Source organism: Oryzias latipes, chromosome 19 (assembly GCF_002234675.1).
Source record: "Oryzias latipes chromosome 19, ASM223467v1".
Classification (NCBI taxonomy): Eukaryota; Metazoa; Chordata; class Actinopteri; order Beloniformes; family Adrianichthyidae; genus Oryzias; species Oryzias latipes.
This window is the reverse complement of record NC_019877.2, coordinates 9,580,202-9,600,552: the sequence shown is the minus strand read 5'-3', so window position 1 is coordinate 9,600,552 and position 20,351 is coordinate 9,580,202. Positions and strand designations below refer to the sequence as shown.

Sequence of the window (20,351 nt, the reverse complement as noted above, 5' to 3'; positions counted from 1 at the left end):
GTCTTTGAAAAGGTGGGAGGAAGCCGGAGTCCCCGAAAAAAAAGAAAGGAAATTGTGTCATGATGATAAAGGGAATTTCCTAAGGTTTGCTGCTGTATATAAGACATTTAGAATATGCATCATGATTAGTGCTAACTTGAGGTCTTTTCTGAACCAATGAATCTCCTGGTAGGTTAGTAGATGCGACTTTTTTGGAATGGTTACTTGAGAAGTTTTATTTGTGTGAAAGAAACAAGATGTAGTGCGCAAGAGAAGCGCTGGCTTTGTTCTGCTTCATCTTATCAAAAGAAGTATTCCTGCTTTTTGACACTGAACAAGAAATGGCTCCTGCTTACAAATAGTGACTCTTCAAATAAGCAGCGTCAAAAATTCCTTTGGGGTTTGTGCAGTAATGAAGAAGTGAAGCTAAAAGTGAAACAGACTCTCATTTTGCAATGTCAGATGGCAACCCTCAAGTAAATGTCGCAAGCGCCTGATGACCACCGGCGTCAACTCAGAGGACGCTTCTCCTTTATACGGTCATGTGATGCGGCTTGTGATTGTTCACAAGTGTTGATCACAGCAGACGTCAGGTGTTACATCGTTTGTATAAACACACAAACTGAAGGCCAGTCGGTTTTTCTTTTTATACTAAATTTATACACATTTTTAAGTATAAAACAGATACAAAAGTCAAAACAGGATTAAGGAAAGATCTTTCCTCCATCAATATTCTTTTTTGTTACATTTCATTGTTTGGAGGGAGCTAAACTTAAGTGTTCACAAAGCGGAGATGGCTTTGGCTGCCACTCTCCTTCCCAGAGGCAGAGTCAGGTCAGTGATGGCCAGGACCACTTTAGGATTGGCCAGAGCAGGCAGCTTCACCAGCTCAGAAACCTGAGTAAAGAAAGAAAGAAAAACATGTTTTTGTATATTTGGATTCTAACAGCGTTGTGTTCTTAATCCATTATTAAAACACAGTTGACTTTTGCTCTAAAAAGTCCTGTTTGAGTGAACAAAAGGAAAAAATGAGTCCGTGGCACATTCATGAATTACCTAAAAACTCAGGGATTTCAATAATGTTGTAATCTTAAGGTATTATATTACAAAAAGTCTGTGAGCAGAACAGTTAGATAAGAAGGAAAATGTGGTGCATACATTTTTCCAGCATGCTACTTACACTCCCACCCAGCCCTTTCACCTCCCTGATTCACCTCCCAGACAGACAGTCTTTCTCATCTATGACTCCCAGCTCATTACTAACCATTGTGAAAGGCATGAACTGAAGGATGCTCCCACGGCTTCCCTGCTCCAGGCACTCCACACACTCCTCTATGAAGCTCTGCACAAACTGAGTGTGAGGACCCGCCATCTTCGAGCCCACGATGGATGAGATAAGAAGGAAAAGGTTGGCTGGAGAGAAAACAATAGTTAAAATGAAAATGTGTCATTAACAGCAGATGACTTTTTTATTATGATCCTGCTGTTTTTAGCCCAAATGAATAGAACTGTGTTGTTTTCTAGGACCGGCAGCAGTTAATTAGAAAATCGTTTCTCTGTTGTCGACGGGACTGTTGCAATAGAGTAAGCACGCCCGCACTTCCCATCATCCATTTGTTTACATGCTCTCCCCCCCGCTAGCCTACACCCCCCCAACCTAACATTATCAGTCCAACAAAAATGACTAGTAATATTGAAGCCATCCAGCTGTACTGTTTTGTGCCAGATGTCAGCTCAGACGGGGAAAACAAAGACGTACATGGATCTAATAATCCAATTGTAGCTTCTATGTCACACCTAAAAGCTTTTTTCCAACTGCATTTTCTTTGTCTGCTCTTGATTCACAATGATTTGAATTAATATAGAGAAACACAGTTCTAAGCTTAATTTTCTTTATACATGTCCTCCATCATCACAAAAATGCCAAAAGAACACAATGAAAACACCCAAAACAATTTTCCATGAAGTGGTTCAATTAAGCAATCACTTCTGCAAGAGTATTTTGGCTCATTTGTCACAGCCAATAAAAGACTCATCTTCATGCGGTCATAATTGCTTTTCTTTATGCAGTTTTAGGTTTTTACTCAATTTGACATTGTAGTTGAATATATATATATATATATATATATATATATATATATATATATATATATATATATATATATATATATATATATATATATATATATATATATATATATATATATATATATATATATATATAGAGTACAGTATTTTAATTGACATTTTTGGAATTTTAAACAAGTACTGCTTAAATCCCAACCATTTTTCCAAATTAAATCCAAAATGAAGGCATATTTTGAAAAACACACTGCTGCTTAAAAGTGTATGTTATGTGGATTATGCTCCATTAAGTATATTCAGGAAGGGACATGTCCGACTGATTTGAAATAGAGGCGTAGATCTCATTCTAAATAACAAGCATGACTGATAAGTCATAGATAAAATGACTGTTGTTTCAGCACCAGGGGAAGCTATTGGAGGGCTTTATTTGCTCATCCATGAGTCAGTTTTTGCTTTAACTTAGGCTAATTTTAGCCTTATGTTTTTTTTTTTTTTTTTAATTACAAATCCGCAAAGAGGAGAAGGAAGAGGATTCTTTTGACTTTTACCCCAGACTGTGTTATTATGACAGTGTCCTTTTAAAAAATGATGCTCATGATGCAATAGCTTGCCAGAAATGACAAAAAAGGACTTCAGAGTGTCTCCGGATGCGACTGTCACGCAGGCACAACCAACAAGTTCAAACAAGGAACAAAAGTTTAAACACAAACTTTTTCCCTTACTGAGTAATGGATGATGAGAAAACTTGCAGACAATGAAAGCCCCCCGCTCTGAAGATCTAAGCCTTTATTTTTTGTCAACTATGGATAATTTGTATTTAATAACTAATATTAAAAACATCCCCATCTTAGAATCAAGGCTGATTTCCCTTTTCTAATATTTTTTTTCTAACATCGTCCCAGTGCATGATATACATCAGTGATGTGAATATTTCCCCTAAAATAATGCAATAAAAGACATTATGAGGGAGACAAAAAAAAAAAAAAACACATTGATTTAACAAGGCTTCTGTAATTCAAACAAACTAAAGGAACATACCCAAACAATATTGTGAGCCAGTTTTTAGAGATTTTCATAAAAAAAAAAGACTGGGAATAAAATCTGCTAGAAATACATTTTCAACTGAGAAATAAAGACCATATTTTGCATAATTCTTGATAGTAAAATATTAAAAGATTAAAATAAAAAAGACAAAATTCACTAAAGAAGAACCAAAAAATGACATAAAAATAACAAAAGTAAAAATAATTTAAAAAAAAACCCCGGATGACACTTGAAATAGGGAAAAATTAGAAGTAGTAAGAACGGAAAATTTTGTAGTAATTTCATGAATTTGTTTTGGTCGTATTGGGTCGATTGAGCAAACAACAGTTGTTTATTTTTTGGCAGACTTGTTTCATATTTTCGTCAGTGTCGGTGGAGTTTAAGTCACATAGAGGTAAAGGCATTTCTCATGTTGTAGATGTTTTTATAGTAACAAAATCCCTTTTACTTGAATGAAAAACTTCAAAGGCAATCCTAAGTATTTGTAAATAATATTTTACTGATTACACTTCAGTAAACCTTGCATCAGAGCAGATTAACCACCCTAAAGTGTAATTATTCAAAGTATTAAGAACAAGAGGAGGCGTTAAGATTAAAAGAAATGTCACAACCTCATTTTTTCTTTAGCTTATGATCGAGGGGAAAAAAATACAAATAAACATTAAACACAAAATAAACATTAAATATGTAAGATTTTCTTTCACTTGAATTACTGACCTAAAATTCTCCTTAGAGGTCATGAACCAATACACTTTAATTTCATTTCTGTGTTTCTAATAAGTTTGTCTATTCCTGTTTTATCTTAATATCGGTCAGTTCCCATGTTGTACTGAATGGAAATGATGCAAAATTTATTATGCAATATGGTAAAAAACAATGTCATTATTACAGTTCTGCAGAGCAGGAACTAGTGATCAGTTTCATTTTGTTTCATAGTAAATGAAACAGTGAAGATCACATGTACAGTGAGGCAAAAAAGTATTTAGTCAGCCACAAATATTTAAGTTCTCCCACTTAAAAAGATGAGAGGCCTGTAATTTTCATCATAGGTAGACCTAAACTATAACAGACAAAATGAGAAAAAAAAAAATCCAGAAAATCACATCGTCTGTTTTAAATAATGTATTTGTAAATTGTGGTGGAAAATAAGTATTTGGTCACCAACAAACAAGCAAGATTTCTGACTCTCACAGACCTGTAACTTCTTCCGTAAGAGGATCCTCTGTCCTCTACTGGTTACCTGTATTAATGGCACCCGTTGGAACTGTTATCTATATCGGTGTTTTTCAACCAGTGTGCCGCGGCACACTAGTGTGCCGTGGGAGATGGTCAAGTGTGCCGTGGAAAATTGCCCTCATTCACTGATCTAAAAACATTTCCTGTCTCCAGGAAATCAACTCTTTGTTCATCCAAACAGGTCCTGATAAAACACTGAGTAGTTAGGAATATGAAAGATCATAAAATATTTTTTTCTTTGTGTTTATTTGATTCTATTAAAGACATTTTTATAAGAATGACGGTAACGCGATTTAGCTGCAGCTATAACTGTTTTCTGAAAAGTCCCGCAGCTTTTACTGTCTCCACGACTCCACCAATCATTCTTGAGGCTTAATCACATGTCATCAGTCTGACCAATCAGAGGTGTTTAAAGTATTCACTTCCTTGTTCCAATTTAGCTCAAACTCACTCAGTTCCAACAAAAACACCAGCTAAAGCTCGTCTTTAGCGGTGTAGCTTTCCACAGAATCAGGTATCAGACTGGAACAAGTGAACAAAACCATGAAGCTCAGAGACGCGAGTCTTTCTGCCGTTTTGTGGCAGTTTTTACACTACATCTCCCATGATGCATTAGCTTAAAGGGACAGCGCCTCAGCGTACAATAAGTCGTCCTTACACGTCTTGAAACCACAACGAACATACAGTTTGTATGTAACTTAACTTTTATTACATCTTTTAGAAAAAACATCTGCAACTTCCTGCTTTTTCTGCCACAATTATCACAAAAATGCACGTCAGATTGCCGGGGGGGGGGGGCTGTAGATCAAAACAGACTGAGTTTCTGCTTCTTTTTTTTTTTGGGATGCTGGTGTGCCGCGGGGTTTTTTTCAAGGTCAAAGTGTGCCGTGGCTCAAAAAAGGTTGAAAAACACTGATCTATATAAAAGACACCTGTCTACAACCTCAAAGAGTCACACTTCAAACCCCACTATGGCCAAGACCAAAGAGCTGTCTAAGGACACCAGAAACCAAATTGTTGACCTGCACCAGACTGGGATGACTGAATCTGCAATAGGTAAGCAGCTTGGTGTGAAGAAATCAAACATTAGGAAATGGAAGACATAAAAGACCACTGATAATCTCCCTCCATCTGGGGCTCCCTGCAAAGTCTCACCCCGTGGGGTCAAAATGATCACAAGAACGGTGAGCAAAAATCCCAGAACCACATTGGGGGAACTAGTGAATGACCGGCAGAGAGCTGGTACCAAAGTAACAAAGACTACCACCAGTAACACACTACACAGCCAGGGACTCAAATCCTGCAAAGCCAAACGTTTCCCCCTGTTAAAGCCAGTCCATGTGCAGTCCCGTCTAAAGTTTGCTAGAGAACATTTGGATGATCCAGAAGAAGATTGAAAGACTTTCCTATGGTCAGATGAAACCAAAATAGAATTTTTTGGTAAGAAAAGAAAAAATGTTGAGTTGCATCCAAAGAACACCAAAAATACTGTAAAACATGGGGGTGGAAACATCATGCCTTGGGTCTGTATTTCAGCAAAGGGACCAGGAAGTCTGATCCGTGTAAAGGAAAGAATGAATGGGGCCATGTATCGTCGGATCTTGAGTGAAAACCTTCCATCAGCAATGGCATTGAATATGAAGCGTAGCTGGGTCTTTCAGCATGACAACGATCCCAAACACACAAAGGAGTGGCTTCATAAGAAGCATTTTTAAGGTGCTGAGGTGGCCTAGCCAGTCTCTAGAAGTCAACCCCATAGAAAATCTTTGTTCAGAGTTGAAAGTCTGTGTTGCTCAGCGACAGCCTCAAACATCACTGCTTTAGAGGAGATCAACAACAGTTTGTAAAAACCTTGTAAAGACTTACAGACTTACACTTTTGCCCCACTGTATGAACAATGTAAATACTTCAAGATACCTCAAGTATAATCACTATTTTGACTAGCTCTAATTAGAATTTCTCTTTATTTATAACTTTTTTAAGAGCGATTAGAAGTACATCTTTATTGGAGCAGTGGTTGATAAACAGCAGAGAAGAGCCTCACCCAGGACTCGGTTGAGTGGGTCCCTCATGTTCACAGTGTGGAGCTGAGATGCCGACAGAGAACTGCTCATAGATCGGTCTCCTGCAGGGCGACAAAACACATGAGAGCTGTCAAAATTAAGTTTCACTTTTCATACCACAGTCAATGAAAAAACTACAATCCAGTGTTGGTCTTACACAAGCATCAACACAAAGAATTTTGCTGCAGTTTAGGTTATGTTGGGACTTTCTGAAATGGCCACAATTTCAAAATCACAAAAGCAGAAATGCAATTGTTTGGTTAACCCGAGTTCTATTTTAAAATGTCTTAGATTGTCATGATCAGTAACGCAACTGGGAATTACATTGATGTGTGGCAGCAATCACTGCATACCACTGAGTAGTAAAGTGGGAAACTCCAATGAGTTCAATCCTGAAAAGAGTCAGGAAAATCTCTGAGTACTTTCTAGTTCTGGGGTCTTAAAGAACCATTCGGGTGGATTTCTTACTGACCACAACCCAGTAGGAGCAACAAAGTCTAACTTCACCCTTTAGAACACGTGTTAAACTCAAGGCCCGCGGGTCAAATGTGGCCCGGAAGAGAATAAAAGTTTTTAATTTCTTAAAATAAAAGCTGGTGTGTATTTATTCATATCTAGGGGGAATTAGACTTAAAATATCAAATTGGGCAACTATGCATTAGGACTTAAACACTGTCCATATAACCTAACATGACAGAATCAATTTAAAAGGATTAATGCTAGAGTAAACAAGCAAACATATATTTTCTATGCAACTGTAATTGTCACTTCAAAAAGTTATATTAAATAAATAAATGAGTTATTTAACATACATGAATAAGTTACGTCTGGGTCTTTGAGGACAACCACTACGCTGATGTGGCCCTCAGTGAAAAGAGTTTGACAGCCCTGCTTTAGAATAATAAGACACCAATTTCTATTTCTTTTGTTATAATAATACATATTTTTGATGTGTTTTTGGCACAAATAAAACCTGAACGCAAGAAGAAAATATATATTTTTTCCTTCAATATGAAACAGTATAACTTTTGACAGAGGTTTGTATGACTTCCTTTCAAAATAAAAGACACCCTGTGCCACATAGGATCATCTCAATGCAGCAAATGTAGTTTTATGGTGGTTTCAACAGTGACAAAAAAATAGAAACAAAAAAAGTTTGTTTTACAGTTTGTGGTGCATTTCAGCCAAAAATGTGTAAATCTAACTAACCAAAATTAAATCAGTGCTAAGTAAGTGACCCTTAAACATGTTTTTTGAACCATGAGGCGCATTTAAAATCCTCAGATTTGTTCAAATATAGAAAATCTGGCTTATAATGCACCTCAAGTATGACTCCTGGTTGTGCTCAGTGACCTCAAATTGATTTTCTATGGTACACTGCGCTAGAAAATCTGTCAAAATTTTGAATTCAACTTGTGATATCTGCAGTCTTTCAACTGTTTGGAAATGAGTTTCAGTTACCGATAGTTTACTTTTTCAAATTAAAAACCTTTCATTTTTCTCTAATCAAAGAGCCATGGAGGGCCCCGGAGCCACAGGTTGCAGACCCCTGTTCAAGGCACTCAAGGTTCAAAAATCCTCTTTTCCACAAAGTGAGGAAATCCACAACTAATGGTTTCATTTCTGGAGTAAAGACACTTCCATTTAAAATAAGGTTCCCACCTCCTAATAAACTGGAAAGCTGGATTCTTATTTTTAAGCAACTTTTTCTGAGACTTGGGTGATTGAGCATCCATCAGCTGTTTTCTTAGCAACTGCAAACCTATAAAAAAATAAAAAAAACCTAAACAAAAAAGAGTTTTCTTATAAAAGAAAAAAGAAGCGGAAATAAAACCAAACAGAATAAAAAAAAAACTTTTTAGTAAATTTATTCTACTAAGGAAAAAAAGCGACTTCTGGATAAGAGAAGTCCTAAAATACCGGTACTCAATATCACTAGTAACTAGAAATGCTGGACACAGTCTGTTTTGAAGCTTTCTGTTTTTATTTCTTAGTTTGCTTGAAAGAAATAGAAATATGCTGTAGGAGTTCACAAAGATAAAGAGGCTCCTAATCATCTTGGGAGTGTTTTATCACGTTCAAGTTAGTAATGCATTTCCCATGCAGTGGTTTTCAGATTGTGGTTGACTGCTGCTTTTTTAAAAGTTTCTAAATAAGCTGCCCGTAAGTAAGAAAGAAAAAAAACCTTTACAGTCTGCAGCAAAAAAACAAAGCTCAGGCAGTTTCCCCTTCAGTTAATTAACCTCCGATTTAGCTCTGCACCAGAAGCAAATCCGTTAGGGTGAAAATTCCAAAAGCTGATAATCAGAGGGCCCATTAAGTCGATCATGTGAATGGAATGACTCAAAATACAAATAGGAACCACTGCTTTCTGTATCAGACCCACTCCACACTCCGAATATTGAACTCTTTACGACACGCTGTGGTGAGGCTGCAGTGCTCAGATAAAATCACAGAAAGAACATTTAAGAGTATTTGTTAGGAGTGTAACAATTCCTTTTAACGATTTAATTTAATCGTATAATATATCATTTGTGGATTCTTAATTGATTTTGGTTCCTTTTGAACGATCCGGTTCACTGACCTAAAATGGATCCAGGACATCTTTAGCCAAAAATTCAACCAGTGTGATTCAGAGATAAATTCCTGGATGCAACAGTGCAGTTAAAGTTTTACATATTTCTTGTATTTCTTGTAAGATAATCAAGTGTAAATTAAATATGCGTACAAGCAAACAAGAATTAATGGCGAATTCCTTCACATTTTAGTTTCCCCTCCAATGAAAATCATGTTTTTAGAGTTTCTGACATGTACTTCTGGCATTTTTCTTATGAAAGAGAACATTTCATTTTTTATTTCTGAGTATTTAATCTTTGAAGTCTCTTTTAATCAAACCGTCAATCGGTTTGAATTTATGAGCTGTTGTGATTTTGCAACGGCCCAGTAGGGCATCCGCACAAGCTCAGGTGTGAGAGAGGAGAAGACGGCACATTGCTGCATTCCCCACATGTATTTTAAGTGAGTCTAAGGCTGGATTTTGTTGTATGCTGCACATATTTAGAATTAAACTTAAAGTTAAAGTCCCAAATGTGTTCTCTGCATTTGTTTTCTCACTCTGACCAGGTTTGAAGGCTTGCTGTCACACATTAACCAGAGAGGGTAAAAATAATAACAGGAATTAAATCAGAGGACCTTTTTTATTATTGCCTCTAAGAAAATAAGAAAAATATCATGTATAGCTCCAGCTCCATCTGCCCTGTGACAATGTTCAGGGTGTACCCGCTATTAATCATAATTAAAACATCCCTGGGCACGTTTTGATGAAAAAGAAAAAAAAGAAAAGTTGTCATAGGGGGACTTTTAAAAACTTGTCTCAGACAGATCGATCTGGTCAGATAGGAATAGAAATCGATTTGATTAATTGTTACATCCTTAGTATTTGAGCATAAAACTGATGTTTTGCAAATATGCATTTTTTTGAATATTGCTTATTTTCAAAAATGCCATGTGATTGGTCTTTTTTCATCAAAAAACAGGAAAAAAAAAAAAAAAAAAAAACAGGAAGTCAACACATCCGAACATATGGTTCACACGTGAAAGGCCAAAAAGAAAAAAACCCTAAACATTTTCCCACATGTATTACACCTAAAAATATACTCTCCATATCAATAATTATCGTAAAATGATGCATTTCAGAACCTCTGGGATTGGGAGGAGCACAAAAATCCACTTGGGAGAATTTTTTTAAACAATGAAGGCTTTAACCAAACAAAAGACCTGAAACCCTCATCTACCTCAAAGTGCTGAGGATGTAGGCTAGTGCTATGACGAAGAAAAAGCAGACTGTTTTCCTTTTTTACTAATTTGAATTCATTTCACTTTTACTCATCATAAAATGAAAGCACATTCTATGAACATAGTGACTGTTGGATCTCAGCACAGCATTTTTCAGGATTTAGACACAAATGAACTTTTGTGGTGGAGCTTTCAATCAAAATTTCTAACAGTTTTGGTGTTTTGAGGAGCATTTAGCATTAAATAACTTCTTTACATTTAAATGTATATTCTAAGAAAATTCCTTAAACTTAATTAATTTAATTTCCATTTCACTGCAACATTTTAATTTAAGTAAGAGTCAAAGTAACTTAAATTATACTCCAAATGACCCTAGTCTACATAGGGTCATCTAACATAAAAAGGGCTTCATCCGATTGGTCAATGATGTAAAGGAGTCCATCCAATTGGTCAAAAGCATAAAGGAACTTATTTGATTTGTTAAATAATTAAAGCTGCCATAAGATTATTTTAGCACATTTAAGGTAACCATTTATCCCAATTTTCACGATATGTGTATCACACAGCTTGACAATAATATATTTAAACATTCAAAGACTAGAAAAGCAGGTATGAATATACTGACCTGGACTGGAAAGAGTTACAGGCTCGTCCTCATTGGAACTTAGCAGCCGCATAAGTTTGGATGGTTGAGTGTCCTCCAGTGGAAAGAGGCTGTTGTAGTCCTGCACGCGTAATCAATGTTTCTTAGTCAAGAAGTGCTCGTTAGTTTTGGAAAATAAAGGCTAATTTATAAAAATGTACACATTTCCTGCATCTCAGCATACGTGCGTTATGCAAGTGTTTTGAAATGCTGCACCTCAATATCTTCTTTCTGTCGTTTTCGCTGTCGGGCAGAAAGTGGACCTTTGTGGTGAGAGGAGTAAGAGCTGAGCGCACACCACACAGACAACCTGCAACATGATGGGGAGAATTAAGGGCTGCGAGTCACTCATCGCTGCCATCAGCATCAAAGCGCTAAGCTCTTACTTGGCCAGAGCCTTTCCAGGCGGGTCTGACAAACTGTGCCAGTGGGCGGAGTCAGTCAGCAGGTTGGGTAATATGGTACCTAGCAGTGTCAGGGTGATCTGCTGAGTATCCAAGCAGAAGATGCTGTAAAGCAGCTCAACTGCCCGGTTGGCCCACTCCCGTCGTGTTTCCTTAAGAAGTTCCTGAAATAAAAGTGCTTCAGCTGCATCACAAACTGACGTTTTTAAAGACCCACCCCAATAAAAATCCTATTTTGGGGATTTTTACCATGTTCTTGTGGCAGTTTTTAAACTCAAAATCGAATTTCTGGTTGTCGTTTTTTATTTCAATTGGCAGCAGACGAAAAAATGCAGTTTGAAAAGCTTATAGGTGTGACGTAAAAGCTACAATCAGCTCCCTGCTCCACTCCATTCTGATGCATCTACTTCTAGGCAAATGTTTTCCTTGTGTGAGCTGGCATGTGGCTCAAAACTGAACGACTGGATAGCTCCAATATTGCTCGCCTTTTTTGTGACACCGCTAATATTAGGTTGGGGTTGTAAGCTAGCTAGAGCATGTAAACTAAAGGATGATGGGAAGGCTTACTTCACAACAACGGTCCTGTCCCAAACACAATAGTGAATTACCGATGAACTACTGCCACTCTGAAAAAACTATGTCCTAAAAAATGGTACAAGTTTTTTAATTTTGGCTACAAATGGCAAGATCATAATTAAAATGACTGGGACTTAAAGCATTTCTTTCTTGTTTCACCTTAATCAAATTATTGGTGAACCAGAAGACCCCTCCCATGTTGAGAAGACCCTCAAACAGATGCAGAGCTTGGCTGTCCACCCAGCCTTTGCGCAGAACAGTCTGGAACTGGCTGCTGAGGGCCTTCCGGATGGGTTCTTTGGCGGGAAGCAAGTTGCGATAAGGAATCTGCTCCTGACTTTCCACTGGGGGGCGCAGAGCGGCGCCCATTTGCTGGAAGACGTCGGCACACATATGCTCCATGATGGAACTCATAATGGTGACCCTGGTGAGATTTTGGAAGATGATGTTAGTGTTGGAACAGATTCATATCACATCAATGGTTTTGGACTGTGCTTGTACCGTTCACTGTAAAACTGCAGGGTGTTTTCAGCGTAAAGCGGGGTGATAAGCTGTCGGATCATAGTCTGAGGTTTCTCCCTCTCATCTCTTCCCAGCATCCTGACGTGGGCCACCAACCAAGCCACGGCACAGATGGCCATGCTGCAGACCTTCCCTTTGATGTTGTCAGTAATTTTCTGCACTCGGTGTAGGCCATTAACCAGAAATGAGGAAGGAAAGAGATTACAAGACGGATGCGGAGTGTTACTTAATTTATGAGATCTAAAAAAAACATTCTTCCACTTTGCATGGAAAGAAAAAAAGCAATGACAAACCGGATTACAACAGTTTACCATCAGTTTCCCTAAGCCAACTCATGGCTCCTGTCTTTAATGGATGTAAGAGTCAGACTTCCAGAGAACAGACTTGTGATGCATTACCGCATCCACGTGATGCAAGCTTGTTAAAGGTGGGCGAATATTACTTTTCAATAAAAAAATAACCAAAAAACAACAACAAACCCAAATACTGACCTGCACGGCTTCCACTGACAACAGACCATTCTCCCAGGCGTTAAGAATTTCCAGTATGGCCGCAGGAATGCTGATGCAGATTTCATGCCACTTCACTTGACTGTTAACAAACAAAGTTAGAGGAGACCCAAATTTAGAGATGTGGATCGACTGATATGTTCATATATGTTCTGATATGTGACACAGATAAACTGCAATGTTCTTTCTTTTAGGGATGATTAAGACGAAGGTCTTATAGAAGTGCAGGGATTAACAGCATCTTTTTTTAAAGTTAAATATTAATATAATGTATTGTAATGTATATAAATAAATAGCTCTATATTTAAATGAAACAAAGTTAAAAACAATTTGAGAAAATTGTGACTGTTAATAAAGCAGTAGTTCCAGTTAATCGTTTAATTACTCAACCAAGAAAAATAAATAAAAAAATAAAAGTTATTTTCTACTGGCTATTGCCTTAAAAAGGCTGATCTCAGAATAAATCAATATCATAAATATTGGCGCGATTATCGTCGATCCTCAGCAGCTGGTCGTACTGAAAAAAAAATCTGAGAAAAAAAACGATTGGATAGAGGTAACAAAAATAAAATGTCTTCTGAAATCCGTTTCAAAAGCTGCAGCAAAAAGCCATGTTTATGCCAACACAAGCGACCTACACAAGTTTCATTTCTGAGGAGTTGTTCAACAGAGTCACCAGACTCTCCACTTTTCCAGGTTCAGGTCTGAAGCAAGGGTGGTCTGGGTTCAGAGTTTTGCCCTCCTCCGGCATACACGTCTGCAGCCAGGTTTCAAAAAAGGGCGTCTCCCCCAAAGGGCTCGGCTCTGACAAGACCACCTAAAGTGAAAAACCAAATAAAGATTTACAGAAATCCAGTTCAAACAGACACGGTTAGGGCTTTCACAGTCTTCTTTTGACCTCTAGTGGCCTTAATGTGAAACTTCTGGTTACTGAAGAGTCCAAAACTGAGTGCGGGATTATTACTTCAGTAATAAACATGAACTTGCCTCAGAACCGTACGTCTGCACAACATGGCAGAGCATGAGGAAGGAAATGTCAAAGAGCAGGGCCCGTACAGATGCAGATTTGGCTATTGGGAAAGAGGGGGACACATCCCAAACGTTAATGATAAAAATCCCAAAACAAGTCCACAGAAAATCCCACACTGGAAAATGTCACTCCTGCATTTACACTCACATCCTTCACCGCTAATGTGCTTGGGAAACTCGTTAAGCCTGGAGGGAAGAAAAAAAGGAAAAACAAGACAGAGCTCAAGTTAACTATTGGGAGTGACCACTTATCCTCCTTCAGGAATCAAAGAGTACGGTACTTACTTAATGAATTTTCTGGCAAAGGATTTGAGTTTTCCCGTAGCTGCTGCTGCTGCAAGCAGCAGATCCAGGCTTTTTCCTGAGAGCATGTGTCCAAGAACACCAAGTAGGCCCTCAGGGGACTTGGAGTGGTCTGCATCTACTGTCTGGTTAAAGAAAAGTGCCTTTTTACAGTATTGACAGAGTAGTTTTGGTTTTGTGAAAACTTTACCAGGATGGCTGGTAATACATCAATCACATGCCGTATCAAAGGGGTCTACCTTGAGAATGTTGGTGACAGTGGGCTCAGCTCTCAGGATGAGGACAGGGTTCGGCTGTTTGTTAGCATTATCTCCAGTTTTGAGCTTTGGGGCGGACTCCCTGTCCTCCGTCCTAAATCAAATGTGCATGGAGGGGGGTGGGGCGGGGAAGGGAAAAGGGCAGGGGCAGAAGAAGGTCGGGATGGGGCACAGATGGGTTGTACTTTGTCAACATGGTGGCTCTGATGTCAGTTTATCACAAAGATGTAGCAGAATTCCCTAATAAAAACATTAGTGTCAGAAGAACGCCGAACCGTTTGGCTGTGAGGCTGGCCGTGTTCGAATCCGACAGCAGTCCCAGCTTGTTACACTCTTGTAGGAGCATGCTCAGACAGTCACAGCTAGAAACAAAACCAGGAAAGGGAGATGAGGGATCTGCAGAGTTCAATTTCTCTAAATATCATTCCTAAAAAAAAGATCAGCAGGGATTGTATAAAAACCCTTACGTGCATCTCTGGTCTGCTTTGTCAAGGAGAGGAGTGAGTTTGAGCAAGTACTGAAACGCCACATTCACATCATCCATGAAGTCCTGGAAAACCCAAAGAATTAAATGAAAATAAAAAATCTTTGCTTACATTTTCCTGAATTTTCAGACATAAAAATGGCATAAAAATTACCAGTATTAAACAAGATCATCAATAAATAACTAATAGATGTAAATCAAACAAATAAAAAGTGACTTCAAAACTAACTGGTCTTTTTTTTTTTTTTTTACCACTTCACAAAGATCACATGTTCAGTTAACAACAGGAAACCGGTCCGGATCAACTCTTTACCTGTCCTTGATCACCCTGAGGATATTTTTTCAGTCGAAGGAGAACTTGTGGGATCTAAAGTAAACAAACAAACAAAAACTTAAAAAAAGACTTAAGTTTAACCCAAATTAGTACAAAAGTCAAACAAACTGTTTATCTCTTTAGCCTCTATGACATTTACCACACACTGCAGTATAGCAGAAACTAAAACAGCACAAAACATAGAATTTAGAACAATTAACTAAATTTGACTTTTAACACTAAACTCACACAACGTAACAAGAGCAAAATAAGAGAACTTATAAGATGTTTATTTCACAAACTAACCAACATCAAACCCTGAAGGGAAAAACCAGAAAGACAAAATACGGAGCGACTCAAACATGTCTTACTTTCAGGAACGTAAAGGCGGTCCATTTGAGCTCCTCTGTGCCTTCTGGTGACTCGATGAGGCCGGTGAAACAAGCTTTCCATATCTCCAAAACAAACGGTGGGGTGGGAATTTTCTGGGGAAAGAAATAAAATGTTAAGTTTAGTCTTAGTAAAACAGTTAAAAGAAAATAGATACAAAATACGAAAGAGAAAAATGTAGGTTTGGCAGCAAGATATCACTTTTAAATCATATCAGTTGTACCTTGTTGTCCACACATGTAAATAAGTTTTGCATCTGCAAACATCAGTGCATCTTGCAAAAATTTACATAAATTAATTTTTGACACAACAACTTTTTGGATTTTTGACATACTGCTTTTATTTGATATCAGTTCTTTTTGCAAAATGATCAAATGTCCTCATTTGATGAAAAGTTATTCTCTTATTTGGTTAGTTATATTAATTTACTCCTCATGTGGACAAACGCAACAAAATGTGCAGTTTACAGGAACCTCATCTACAGAATCATCTGTTCTATCCATCCTGCCACTACAGCACATTGATCAGATTTAATAGGTAAACTACGAATGACTTCTTTCCATAAGCCGCATCCTTATCAGAGACCATTTAGTGTGATAATCCTTCATAGCCACACCATAGCTCTATAATTAAGACAAATGTGTTTAAATTGGAGGTTTCTTTAGCCCCACGGTGGCCGTGTGAGATGCAATGATGCAGTCAATTCAAAAGAAATGACTGTAAAAAGATCCAGCTGTTGGTTCTTTCATCTGGAGAAAAGTTGTCAGAAATTTCAGATCCATAGTTTATATTATGTTTTTCCACCCCGCTTTTGACTTTTTTGTTTTTATTATGTCATTAATGTAAAGTTTATTGCAAATCTTTCATGGATATGTGTTGTTGCAAATAAATATTTTTTAACATTTTGTACACAAGTTCCATTACTGTGAAACAACGGTTAAATTAAATTTTCATGTAATCAAATTATTTTAATTTGCAAAGAGAAATTTTCTCAATATGCTACTGTGAGGTAAAATTAGAAGAAAAATGGCTTAAAATACTTTTACCCCAAATATGTTTGTTACATAATTGTTTTGCTCAGCGTACATGATTTAACCATGAACCTTCTTTCTGTTATGTCATAGATAGAGAGATAAAGAGATAGATAGATAGATAGATAGATAGATAGATAGATAGATAGATAGATAGATAGATAGATAGATAGATAGTTAGATAGATAGAGAGATGACACTTTCATTTGCAGGTAAATTATTCATTACAAATAAAAAACTTCAGTATAAAGCAAAGCTAAAAAAGCTAAATATGAATGTAATTTAATGTAATTGCACAGTAAATTAAGAAAAAATGGTTCTCTTCAGGCTCAGAGGGTCTGATTATGTCAACATGAAGGAGCAAAAATGTGTAAATTCTTAATACAGTTTTACAAATTAACATATTTTACATAGTCATAATTGCAATGTTCAAACTACCGGTAATTCACCTGCAAAATATTTGCAAAAAGAATATGACTATTTCTGACTTAGGGCTGAAGATCACAGAAATTATAGAAATATTTTGTCATGAATTTCAAGCTCACCTGCATTCTCTTGATCATCATTAACTGCTCCACCAAAGGCTGGATCTCTCCGATTAAATTCATGGTTGCCTCCAGCATGATGAAGGCATGAACTGATGGGAAGGAGGCACGCACTGGAAGCTCACACTGCACAGAGAGCATGCTGGGAATACTGGGGAGAGTCAAGAGTCATCCCAAGAAAAATTAACTTTTTTTAATGTTTTAAAACACTTTTGAGTAAGAGCTTAGTGGCTGAGGAACCTTCACCTTTTTACTAAAAACAAACTTTCTTCCAGTGAAGTCCTTAATGTTTGGTTTGGTACATTTCCAAGACCTTCCGTAACTTTAATCACTGCTTGCTCCACATTGTTCCAGGACCCTTTGGAAGAGGAATTTCACATCAAACCTTACAAATGGTGAACATGCAAACAAAGACCATAACCTTTGTGTGCACAAATGCCTACATTCTCTTCCATAACATTCATATTTCAATATTGTCTTTCAATATTTTATTCCCAAACCTTGATCTTCTAATCGGGCGATATGAACCAGAGCTCTGTTCTTGGTGCTTTTCATCAGGGTATGAAGCCTCTCCTGACATGTTCTGAGAATAGCCTCTATGCTGGGTACCGGTCCGAGCTCTCTCAGGTTCTCGCAGTACCACGCACAGGCCTGCAGCAGCCAGACCACCACCCCAAGCAAAGCCCGACACAACCCAATGCATTCCTCTGCTTTGCCATGGCAGCTGAGTGAGAAGACAACAATGTACAGTATTAACAATTAAAGCTATAGTACAAATATAAGATAAAATACAATATGCAAGTGAAGTATTGGGGAAATAACAATAAGACAAGGCTTGGCACACAAGTAAATCAGTTAAGATTTAATTAAAAAAAAAACATATCAATAAAAATTGTTGAAAATTCCAAGTTAAAGTGAGGCAGATTGAAGATTTAAAACCCTGACAAATTTGCTGTCCAAAAAATAAATAAATAAAATAACAAAAATGTACAAGAGAAAGTCACAAGGAGAGAATAGTGGTGTTTACTCAGAAGTATTCAGACCTTAGGCGACAGCAGAACATGTCTATTATGTCCAGCAATGACTTCACACAGAGGTCCCGCGAGAAATCGTCAAACTATAAACAAAACACATTGGTTACAAATGCAGCAGAGATCCATTTAAATGCGAATCTTCTGTCCTTTTTATGATCAAACACACCTTGCTGATGGCTGTGAGCACACTAGCATAGGACACCATCTAGAAAAGTGAAACATTAACAGTCATTATTTAAAAATATATATATATACACACATTTATGTATATACACATTTATGTGTATATATATGTGTGTGTTCAGTTTTCAAAATAAAAGTTCCTTTCCAACCTGTGAACTTATAGCATATTTAAGGTAGGATAAGATGAGTGGGTTAGGGGATGGACCAATCATTGCCTGCTCCATCAAAGCTTCTGGAAAACACAAAGAAAATAATGAAAATTAAATGCATACATGTTATAGGATGAAACGCCGACGTTGTTTATCACAATCAACAACCTGCGAGGTTAAGGTAGTCCCATGTTGCTCCCTTTGGAAAGTTTTTCTTGATGTTGACAGCCCATTGGTAGTCTGTCCACCTTTCTTTCCACGCCTGCAGGATAGCCTGCTTCAAATTAACCACCTTCATGCTGGAAAGGAGCGAACACACGTATCTGTTAGAGAATAGCTAACTCACTTATGTCAAAAAAATAGCAAAATTGCCACACGTTTTAACATATAAACACTGGGTCAAGTCAATGCAGCTGTTAGATTCGCTGTTAGCATACCTTCTCAATATTAGCTAACAGAAAAAAACTAAACGTCTCTTGTTTCGCGAACAAACTCAGAATCGTCCCCGGAAAAGGCCAGAACATACCTCTCAAAGTTTCATTATTGACTTAATTCATATCTACCTGCTCTCGTTTTGTTAAAGCGCAAGATGTGGTTGTTTTTTAGTTTCACAGCTCCACAATGCAGGATACCCCCATTGCTGTTGTGAAAAACACCGCCGCTCATTGGCTACTCCCGACACTCCACCAGTATTCTTTTCGATGATTGGATAATGATGTTTTTCGCTTTTAAGCCTCAACCTTCGACTGCAGAATCTGTCTACTACCACAAGATGTCGCTGTTAACCACAGAACTTATGAAGTAGATCCGAAATTGAATGGGACTCTAAAATGTAGTTTGCAGTAAAAAAAAAAAAGCTTATTTCAGCTTTTTTCTTTCTTTTTTAAAAAGTTGGAAAATCACTACCCAATAGCAAGAATAATGAAAAATATATTTTCAAAATGAACACAATGATTAAATTAGAATAATAAGGAATCAGGAATCTTTATTGTCATTTTAAATTAGCGTCTCTGGTCCCGGGCCAGTCGTTTACAGTGAGAAGACAGGAATAAGTAAATAACAATATGATGTAGTAATAATTTACATTTATGGAACCCACAGTGCACTTTTAATTTAAAAATCTAAAATAAAAAAAAGCTTCTGAGCTTTTGTTCTTTGTTCGATTTTTGTTTTTTTTTGTGTGCACAAAAATTTGTTTTGCAAAAATAAAATGAACCCTTTCTCTGCATCAATCTCCATCAGACCAATCTTGTATTAGTCAGGGCCAACAAAGAGCTTCTTTCTGCTTGTTACTGGAGATGATGTACTGACTAGAGTGAGGTCTGTGTCCTGGGACAAGAGTTATGTAAGACCGAAAGAGATGATCAGTGCATATTAGGTGGACAAGTGTTAGAGGACTGATGAAGTTGCGTGTTTGTGTGGAGGTGTGTCTGGAGAGAATGATCTTTTCTCCTTTACCTTACACTGAGGGCTCTGTTGAGGAGGCGTGGTGACAGCTCTCCATCTGCCACAGGGGTGATCAGAGGGACTGTGGCTGCAGCTCTGTGTCTTTTCTCACGGCTTCATTTCAGAGATTAGGACATGTGCTGATTCTGGCTTTTCTCACTTCCAACCTTTATTATGTTACTTGTTATTGTTATTCAAAAGTGATCCCCCATCTTACAATATTATTGTATCATCATTGTGGTTCATTACATAACGTCTGTTTCACTTTCAAGTTACTTTCTCAGTTAAAGCTGCAGAACTACAACATAATAAACATTTATAATACAAAGTA

The 20,351-nt window shown here is 37.4% G+C and overlaps 1 protein-coding gene across 3 annotated transcripts; it reads right to left on the bottom strand.

The window, feature by feature from the left end:
- Window positions 1-616: 616 nt before the first annotated feature.
- Window positions 617-19,257, bottom strand: med24 (mediator complex subunit 24). Of its 3 annotated transcripts, none has more exons than XM_004080375.4 (26): window positions 19,138-19,257; window positions 18,743-18,873; window positions 18,575-18,657; window positions 18,409-18,447; window positions 18,252-18,325; window positions 17,709-17,932; window positions 17,455-17,566; window positions 17,209-17,359; window positions 15,614-15,727; window positions 15,243-15,296; window positions 14,913-14,995; window positions 14,721-14,807; window positions 14,428-14,539; window positions 14,171-14,313; window positions 14,034-14,071; window positions 13,844-13,926; window positions 13,495-13,673; window positions 12,839-12,938; window positions 12,327-12,502; window positions 11,985-12,249; window positions 11,232-11,413; window positions 11,062-11,155; window positions 10,828-10,927; window positions 6,389-6,469; window positions 1,244-1,392; window positions 617-876 (listed from the first exon to the last, which is right to left on the bottom strand). In XM_004080375.4, the coding sequence occupies exons 2-26, from the start codon at window positions 18,870-18,872 to the stop codon at window positions 760-762; spliced, it is 2,970 nt and encodes a 989-aa protein (XP_004080423.1). In that variant the 5' UTR covers window position 18,873; window positions 19,138-19,257; the 3' UTR covers window positions 617-759. The 3 variants fall into 3 exon arrangements, with proteins under 3 accessions (XP_004080423.1, XP_011486493.1, XP_011486492.1); XM_011488191.3 differs by having other exon boundaries at window positions 14,428-14,527; XM_011488190.1 differs by lacking the exon at window positions 19,138-19,257 and adding an exon at window positions 19,012-19,131.
- Window positions 19,258-20,351: the final 1,094 nt, after the last annotated feature.